A 10129-nucleotide genomic window follows, 5' to 3' on the forward strand; every position below is an offset into this window, starting at 1 on the left:
ACATAATCATTAAAACTATTCTCTATGATTTAGATACAGGCCTACATCCATAGGCTCCTTAAAAAGGTTGCCCCTGTGAAGTGGTAGTTAGAAACCCTAAAGCGTTGAAGTGCAGATATAAGAAAAGAAGAAGAAAACAAACTGCAATAATATGACAACGGGATACGTTTCACTGCTTTTCTTGGAAATCACGAGATTCACCAACGGGTAGTCAAGATGAAAATGTCTTTCTATTTGTTGATGTAGCTGTTACTACTCCGTGGTATACCTGTCATTTAAAAAAGTGAGTTTAAAACAAGTTGGCATCACTCAAGTATGGGACAGAGTTTTGTCCATAGGAAACGATTCCTTTTAATACAGAAGATCTCCTGGAAATGTCTTGGAATGCTCAAATTTGTACATCCTTCCAAACTGAATTTACATATTTTCAAAACGGCTAGACTCCATTTACACCATAGCATAAGAGGATTTTATGTATAGTAGATTTTTAGAGTAATCATGTAAAAACTTGCTATCGTCATTTCGGATCAAACTACATTTCGGATCAAACTATATGATCTATCATCAGGATGCTCCTTATAAATTTCATCTTTGTTATGGATCATGCAGTTTGATCTGAAACTTTGATGAAAAAAACTTTACACACAGTTAATCCAAAAACATACTACTTATCAAAACTAACTGTGGAAAGTATATGACTCTAAGAAATGATTTTGTGTTACTCTGGATGTAAACTAAAAAATAAATTTTCATGTATAGAATATGATATTGCCCATCGTGGGTTTCTGTCAGTCACTCACACTGGCCGGTAGAGCCTCACATTTTTCTAAGAAGCCCTGATGAGCGAATCTTCGCTCCCAGTGCAGGTGCCCCCATCAAAGTACATAAATAATTCATGAAAAATCTAGTGCAATGATGCTGGCATTGCTAGGTATAGATGCTAGTTGCCACATTCACCTGGGTAGTTTGTGCACTGTGAATGGGAAATTGAAATTCAAACAATGATTACCGTGCATGAAACATACTTTTTTGCAAATAAATGATTACAATGCAGTTTGATTGACAAGGTAAATTATTGTGTGATGAGAGGACATCATAGTCGTTTTACAAGTTAAATGTGTATCAAAATTAACATGGGGCATAAGACGATTAAAAAATCTTAAAGAAACTCATTACATGGACAATGGGCATCATAAGAAATTTATGCAGAGTGTGTTGGCGGGAAATTCCTAAGATCCACCAGATGCTTCAACGGAGGATTATGAAGCCTCAAACCAAACTGAGAAACGTGTTTTGGCTTTTGATAACGTGATGGGCATTGAGCACCGGTGGCCTTGTGACCCCTAGGTTGTTGGATGCAACTTTCGAATATTTTGGCTATGCTTGCCCTACAGCTGTAACTTTCCATCTGACATGTAATTTTTCTAATATGACAAAAAAAAATCATATTTTTGAGCTAGGGGGACCTCTGACATGTAATTTATCTAATGTGACAAAAAAAATCATATTTTTCAGCAACGGGTTTCAAAAGCTAATCCAAGTTTAATGGCAACTAGGCTCAAGTTTAATGGCAACTAGGCTTTTGGATGCCAGTGGCATGGACTTAAATACTATTTGTTGTAAAAAACAGATGCAATGAAATTCTTGTATGTTGATTGTCTGATCTGAAGTTGGATTGCTGGTAAAGTAGTTGTTTTTTTTGGGCGTTTTTATATCAAATTCACAAAACAGAGCACAAGACTTGGGTTGAAACTTCTTCAGCTTGTATCCACATTCTACCAAAATCACCAAAGGCCTTGTATCCATTCTATCAAAATCACCAAAGATCTTCTTCAGCTTGTATCTTTTCTGCCAAAATCACCAAAGGCATGATCCCAACTTCACCTCTCATGATATTGGGACCTTACATTAAACAAGACTTGATCCTTGATATACTCACTCATAACCAATCAACTTCACTGCTCGATTATAAACCCATTGCCCAAGTTATGATTAGTGAGGGTATGACCTTCATTTTGCAGCTAGCAGCTCCTCAAAACTCAAGAAGTTTAAAAGTTAATCCAAGCTTAATGGCAATTAGGCTTTTCAATGCCGGATTATTATTTTTGTTCTTAAAACAGAGCCAATAAGTTTCTTATTAGTTGACTGTTTGGTCTGAAGTCGGGTTGATTGCCAAGTTGTGGTTGTTGAGGGCCTTTCCTAGTTACATGGTTCTCGATCTTCTCCATCTTTGTTATCATGCGATATGGTACAAGTATCTTTCACAATCAGTTTAAACCAAAAAGCATGTCCCACAACTTAAGGATTTGGATAATGTCTGCTACTTTACTAAATTTAACAGCTTTAGATTGTCGAAGAGAATCCTAAGAAAAAGAGTAACTGCCATCAATCACTAATAGACACAATATTGTTTGAATTGGAGTTGATTCGCCTCATCCATTGATTTCATGTACCAATCTGCAAGTTGCTTTACTAGTCCTACGATGAAATCATGGGGTATGGATTAAAAACAAATATACAGATAACTTTATGATTCATCCATGGCAGTGAGTATTAAGATAAAAATTTTATGTTATGTTCATGAAAAAGCTGTTGAAAATTATACTTCATCTATGTTCGAAAAATATCCAGATGCAAGAAGTGTAAATAAACACAGCTTCAGATGTAAGATTGCAAATACAAAAATATTCACACAATATATTATATTGATAAGTAATACAGACTGTGAAGAGCATTCAAATCTTTCCAAATTTGATTCCTGATAGCAGTAACTACATATTACAACAAAAGTTTATTTCTTTTTCCTTCCATCTTTCCAGAGGTTCACAATAAACCTTACAAAATGACTCCTCAACTGCACATTGAAGAGTGAGTGAATTTCTGTGAATCGGTTAATGGGCACTGGTTAGGGGATGTGAAGTAGGGTGTAGACGGTGCTGTACTGAAAGGTGTAGAAGGACTGGTAGCATTAGAGCTGTTATTTGAGCCTGGCCTTGTTGTTCCATTGCAAAACATTGGGTTTGGGGTAAGTACTTTCCAGCATGGGGATTCTCGAGGAAGGGTCTGAAGGTCAGGCTGATTGAACAGGGAAACAAATGCTCTTCTCTCCATTAACGTTGGCTGCCTAACAAGATGATGAGGTACTGCCACCGTGGGAGGAGATCTTGGAGGTCTTTGTAAATGACAATAACTGGGTTTTTTCTTAGAGCTATCTGGCGATGGAGAGCTACAGTTTGATGGTGAGAACGAAGGACTAGTCTTCGATGAGGACAAGGCACTGGCTTTTCCAGACCTATATTGACCCATACTTTTAAGGAATGCAGAGGGGTCATTTGGAGCCTTCATTGGAGTGAGCGGGGGCGTGCCGGGAGGAGTTTCGGATGGAGTAAGAAGAGATGGGGAGGAAATGGGTGTACCAAAGGGTGTTTCAGTTTCAAGTGAGTCGCTACTGGGACCGCTAGACTGGTTGCTTCCAGATAACCCATCGTGCTGTGGGGGTGCAGAGAACTTATTAGAGTTGACATTGCAGTAAAATTCATTACTATCAACCTCATATATGGGGTTTGAGACAGAGACCAGTTGAGGAGAATGAGACCCAACCCTAATAGAGGCATGTTCATTAGGTGAACTAAGCCCAGACCTACTATGATTAGGTGAACTAGACCCGGAGCTACTACAAGCTTGCTGCTTAGGAGAACTAGACCTAGAGCAAAAGCTAGGAGATACAGAAACAGAAATTGGTCTGGAAGGTGAAGAGGAAGATGAACGGTGAGCAGGAGAAGAGGGAAGACTCGGTGACGTTTGTGGTGAATCTGCGGATGCCCTTAACATATTATGGTGCATTGGTGCAATAAGACCGTGATGGGAGACACACTTGGTAGACATTGACCTCAAAAGCTGTGGCTGCTGTATTAGCCCAATAGAGTAAGGAAACTGATTTAAATGCTGCTGATGTTGCCATTGTTGTTTTGGCTGCTGATGCTGCCATTGTTTCTGCTGCTGCTGATGTTGCCATTGCTTCTGCTGCTGTTGCTTTGGGGACGTTGATTCTAATGACATCTTTGAAGGTGAAGACTGCAGTGGCTGGGTAGCGGAATGAAATGAGGCATTCTTATTGCTCTCTACATCCTTGTGTTTACCAGGCTCCTCAAAATCCATATCTTCTTTCGTCTCCTCCTTGATTGTGAATAAAAAATTTGGGTTCCTGAACACACTATGCATGTACAAACTGTCATAGTCATCACCACCTTCTGGTCCCATGGGGAATAGCTTTGCCACAAACTCCGCCTCTGCCGAGGATTCAGAGTAACCCCCAAATGACCCAACCAGAGCTGCTTCATGGGCAAAATCACCCCTTTCTGAGCAGTACTCTGCACCTATTCGGCTTACTCTTCTGCTAAGGATACCATACTTTTTCCAAAAGAAGACATAGTAGAGCTCTCCTAGGAGCACCAACACAAAGCCACCGAACACGATGCTCAGCCCAATGCCAAGTGGCCCAAGTGCAGCCATTGCGAGAATGTACCCTCTTTCTTTATACCCACCTCATAATGTTATGGCTCACATGTCATGCACCAACGCATAGTTTACCCCGTTAAACATGTCAGTGTGAGATGCATATAATCACAGGGTACTACATTACACTCTTCTGTCATCTTCAACCTATTCCACTTACTATTAGGCAGCAACAATACCCAAACCAGGCTTTTACATATACACTTTCTTTATATGTCCTAGAATCACTGGGTCCATATTTTTTACATAAACAGGCTCTTAAGGTACTGACGAATCAAGGGCAAGAACAATAACAGCAGCATTAACCAATACAAAAGCTATGCACCTCTACCATGTCCAACTCTTTGAGTTACAGCCCAGTACAGAAAATCTCCCTAGCGAAAACACCAACATACATTCACTTCCGTAGTCTCTGCACAGTGCACATGCGTTGCAAACTTATGTGCTCAAATTCTTAGAGCTCTACAGATGCAACAAATACAAGCATTAACACAAAACTCCAGCAAATACTTCAAGAAAGGACCTTAACTAGCATACACCTCTACACCAAACTACAGAAACAACATGACTGTCTCACCCCAAAATGCCTTTAAAACCTCAGGTTGATTAAACATTATTAAATAACATTGGCATTTCATAACTCAATAACATTCTCTTTTCAGCTCCTTGGATCCCTAAAGATGCGCGTTGCTGAAACTTGCAGAAAGTAAGCCAAATAATCTCTGCAGTAAAAGCAATACTGCCCAAGACGACAAAACAGAAAAGGCATGCATGGACAAACAAAAAAGTTTAAGATTTACACATAGATTCAAAACCTCACCTTAACAGCATTTTAAGGCTTCCATCCCACTAAACTCTAGTCTCCTTGTGTACCAAGAGTACATCCGTCCATTAATGTAGGGAACTGAAATGAAAAGCTTTTGATCACATGATTTCCCCTTCCTGCTAAAAAGGAAGTCACAGAAAAACACAGAAGGAGAAAACAGACGTCCTTTCCCTCTTCTTTGTTGTCAGAGCACTCACCAACTTGGCTTTAGCAAACAGGGATTGTTGTCCGCAAGAACTGTGCGCGCACGCATCTACCCATTTTATTAAAAAATTATATTAATGAATACAAAACTTTGCCTGCATACTGCCCTATAAAAACTAAACAAAACAGAACTGTTAGGGATGAAAAAAAATCCTATGTTCTACAGAGATATCTGACACTGTGCTTTGGGAAACGCACTTCGTACAGTCAAAAAATTAGAATTCTCTCATTGCAGGTTCCCTAGAAGACCTACATTCAAATTTTTTACTGCTATTTACATCCCAACGGCAACATTTGATGTTTTTAACATTGTGATCTTGGCAGGCGAAAGACAGTAAATTTGAAGGCCGTCTAGCAGTATTTATGCATATTTACCGTACAATTACTGTTGAATAAAAATTCGAAATTCGTATCAGATGAAAGGGAAAATTCTGGACAGACCGTAAAAAGTTTTGAAGTATCATACCTAGTTAGTCCTCCATGTTTCCTCCTTTAGCATGGACTGCCCTAGCATTTTAAGGGCAATTTGAATAACCGTCATTAAAAAAATTAAGTGACAGACAGACTGGACCGTCAAATTTGAAACATCAGTGAAGATTAAACTATGAGACGGTATTCGATTGTTAATCAACAGCGTTAAGTAGCTAGAATATATCAGTATGGAAATTAAGGTCATGGGGATGTTTAACTAGTTAGAATATGAGATATTAAATTTCTATAATTCATCATGAATATTATGATATGTTTTTAGATTCAATGTATGTAATTTATTTGTATCAATGTTTTCAATCATATTTTATGATCGTAATTAAAGTAAATTATATGTCCTCTCTTAAATTAGTTTACCTCTTATTGTATTGGGCTAAGGTTTTATTAAGGGAACAATACTTTCTATTTTAGCATAGGGATAGGATTTCACTTTTTCATATTTAGTTATTAGTCTCTGTTGAAGGTAGGGATTAATGTTTTCATCTCATTCCTTTTCAATTTATTTGATTTTGGGGATTGTGTAAGATAAAAAATAATTGGTTTGGTTAAAAATTTGTTTTATGGTTTTTTGAAATTTTGAATTTGAATTTGTGATTGGATTGATGGAATCTGTTGGGAAGAAAAATGATTTTATACTAGTTAAAAGGGGTGGAAAATGTACACATCTAATGGTAAAATGGGAAGGCTAGTTTTTTAATAGATTTCTAGAATTCTTGGTTTTTAAAAAATTTAGTGAATAAATTTTTTAAGACGTGTCAAAGCACACACAACAAACATGGAGAATAGGGTCTTTTTAAGGTCATCCAACTCACAAAGTGACATGTTTAGGATAAATATTATTTTTTTTGTTAGAAAATATTTGAATTCCAATTTATGATTAGATTGAGTGAATTTATTTGTAAAAAAAATTGATTTCGAATTAGTTAAAAAGAATAAAAAATACACATCCAATTGTAAAGTGGGTGATCTAACTATTTTTGCAAAATTCTAGAGTTCTCATTTCGTAAAAAATAGTACACATTTTTAAAGGCTCTATCAAAGCGCACTACAATGGACATGGAGGATGGTTTTTTCAAGACAAATTAGCTCATAAAGTGTCATGTCTAAAATAAAGAATTTTTTAAACACATCTATTAGTATTTTAAGAATATCTTCAACCAATGAAGTTTGATTATATACTAGCTACAAATTTTGATCATTTCTTTCAATGTGTTTTGTGATTCTACAATTTATGGTCGTAAGACATGGTGATGAGTTTATAAGTAATACTTTTCATTGGGTTTGTATGTTCTACTCTAGATGTTTATGGTGTTGAGGCTTTTAGCAAAGGGTTTATTCACATTGGCAGTATCTGTTGTTGTTTTTTTAATTTAACTTAAACCTTATTTGAATATTTATCATATTTTTAAATTGTTTGTGGCTTTTGAATTATAGGGTAAAGGTTCATACAATAAAGGGAAGGGGATTCTATAGTAGATCTATTATCTTTTGGGAGGTAACTTATATGAAAGAACTATTGTCTTCTTCTAAATAAGTGAAGCTTCTTGTTGCAATGAATCTCATTGGTTATTAAATGTTTCTAGCTTGCCAACCCTTTATTTGTAGCCTTTCATGGGATATGAATGTTAATTGAGATTTCAATTGTTAAGATACAATGGTTGGGATTTAGTTGTCGTTAACTTTGTAAATCCATGTAGTTTTATAAAATCCATGTAATTAATTACTCTTAATATTATTTATAAATCACTCATAAGGGGTGGAGGGTTTCACAAATAGTGGTAATTTTATTTTTATTGGTATGGTAAATATTTATTTCACTAGCCTCAATAATTAATTCATTAAATTGGTAGGGAGTTAGTGAGTTACTTTTATTGGTTAGGCACCATGGTAACAATGAATGGGCGAATGTAGTAAAATCTTGGTGTCCACCTTGAGAATCAGTTAATTTGGGTTGTGAGGGCACTTGTAAAATGTTGTAAGAGCATCTATGACAGTTATGACACTTATCATAAGCTTCTATGAAAACATATATGACATAATATTGTTATCTTGGTCCCTAGGTGCTCGCGCATGAATAATAACTAACAACAAAGTTGCATAAGAATCTCTATAAGAGTGTTGAGAGATATATAGGTGCAATGTGAAAGGTTGTGAAATCAAACCTCTATCCAATCACCTAATCAAATGATGAGATACAAGGCTTGGACAACTATAACATGAAAATATGAAAGCTATATGCAAATCTAAAATATTAAGTTGCCTTAATGTGAAAAATCATGCTTAGGTCATTCTTCTTAATGATGTGAAAAATCAACCTACATCGCATGCTTATTAACACTACCTTATATGAATACATAACAATAATAAACAAATAATATCATCATCATAAGATAATAGCAAAGAGGCACAAATCGACAACATAAGAGCATCACATAGCACAATATTTATGTGGAGAAGCCCTTGCAGGAAAAAAAACTCCACCAAGAAGAGAGGTCAAGTATGATTTATAATTGAAACACGATTATAATATGTCATACATTTTCATTCTCCTCTTTTCTTCCAACATGGTAGCACTTGTGTACCCATTAACAACCTCGTTATGCCTACCATGTGTCCTTGTTACTATAGAGTAACTCTACATTTAATTGTTCATCATAATTTCTATATCCAAAGATTTGTTGATGTAGAATAACAAGAGCTCCAAAATCACCAAACAAGACATTTAAAGAAGACTCTTCATTCCAAACACCCCCAACCCTTGGGTTGCCTTCATAAAAGTTGAAAGGATGCTAGTTTTTGCTTCGATACTTACCCTTCGACTTGGGTGCCCAAACATGGAAGATAAACATTATATTAAATGTAATAAATGACATAATACCAAGAGACATATGTTGCCTCTTCCAAGTACCCACTTGGAGAAGCCTAAAGGTCACCCATTTGTCCTCTTCCCATGTCATTAATTATCCCATTCTAGACATCCACATGTAGGGAAAATAATATTAAATAATTGTGTTCACAACCCGCTTTATCATTGTCAGTGGACCTCGTCACCTCTTATGAATGTATTGCAAATAATAATGAGAATAAATATTACAAAATATTTTTCCAATACACCCTAAGTGCCTTAGGACACTTTCCAAGGATGTTGGAACCATGTCATGGGATTTACAAGGTACATGGCACCTTAATCCTTACAAAGAGATCATAATTAGTTGCAAGTGATGATTCCAAGGTGGTGGCGTGAGGATTAAGCTAACTTGGACATCATACTTTTTGGTTGCATATATTCTATTTGACAATAGCTTGGAAGTAGAGTTGTACCAAATTTTGTTCAAGTTTTCTTTGCAAGGATTATGTTGTTGAATTGAAGTCTGAAGAGGAGTTAGAGTGGATGTATTGTGATCACTTATTGTTCAAGTATTATCCTTATCTCCTTGTCATTCCTGCCACTTTTCTCTTTTAAACACTTGATGCAATACTTTCTAAGAATCGTAGAGATCTACAAGAAAATTGGAATCAAAGACCAAAATCCAAAATTTATTGTCTTAACAAGTTCCACAAATCTTGTGTTTAATTGCAACTTGCCCTAAATATTAGTTTCACCTTTCAAATAATCAAATCCAAGGATTTTTAGGACATTAAAATTTTGCACCTAAAAGGTTCAAGGTCTAATATTTCCTACAAATCTCATATTCCCATAATTTTACAGTTTTATTTAATGTGTAAGTTTCTAAAGTTTTGATAGGGTTTCAGCAAGGGTAAGGACATTTTCATACTAGCCAAATTTTAACCTAGGGCGTCACTAGTTCTAATGTTTTCTCATTGATTTTTTAACCTAAATGTTTTACCCCGATCTATTTATATTTAAAACTTTCAACCATCTACACATTTGAATAACGTAGGGTCATGATTGGTTATTTATACTTGATTCATTTTTTATAGAGTTCTAAAGGAACAATAGATAATTAAGTTTTGAATTGAGTATTTTTTAATTAATATGATAAAAATTAAATTCTGGAAAATTAATGCACAAGGTTAAACATTTGGTAGGAGTGTGCACTAGCTAGTTTTACAACCTTGATGACAACACACATG

General features: G+C 35.8%; 1 protein-coding gene across 2 annotated transcripts; it reads right to left on the reverse strand.

The window, feature by feature from the left end:
- Positions 1–2665: 2665 nt before the first annotated feature.
- Positions 2666–5736, reverse strand: LOC131052316 (uncharacterized). 2 transcript variants are annotated; one of them, XM_057986945.2, is made up of 2 exons: positions 5336–5736; positions 2666–4927 (listed from the first exon to the last, which is right to left on the reverse strand). In XM_057986945.2, the coding sequence occupies exon 2, from the start codon at positions 4510–4512 to the stop codon at positions 2851–2853; it is 1662 nt and encodes a 553-aa protein (XP_057842928.1). In that variant the 5' UTR covers positions 4513–4927; positions 5336–5736; the 3' UTR covers positions 2666–2850. The 2 variants fall into 2 exon arrangements, with proteins under 2 accessions (XP_057842928.1, XP_057842927.1); XM_057986944.2 differs by having other exon boundaries at positions 2666–4977.
- Positions 5737–10129: the final 4393 nt, after the last annotated feature.

Source organism: Cryptomeria japonica, chromosome 2 (assembly GCF_030272615.1).
Source record: "Cryptomeria japonica chromosome 2, Sugi_1.0, whole genome shotgun sequence".
Taxonomy (NCBI): domain Eukaryota; kingdom Viridiplantae; phylum Streptophyta; class Pinopsida; order Cupressales; family Cupressaceae; genus Cryptomeria; species Cryptomeria japonica.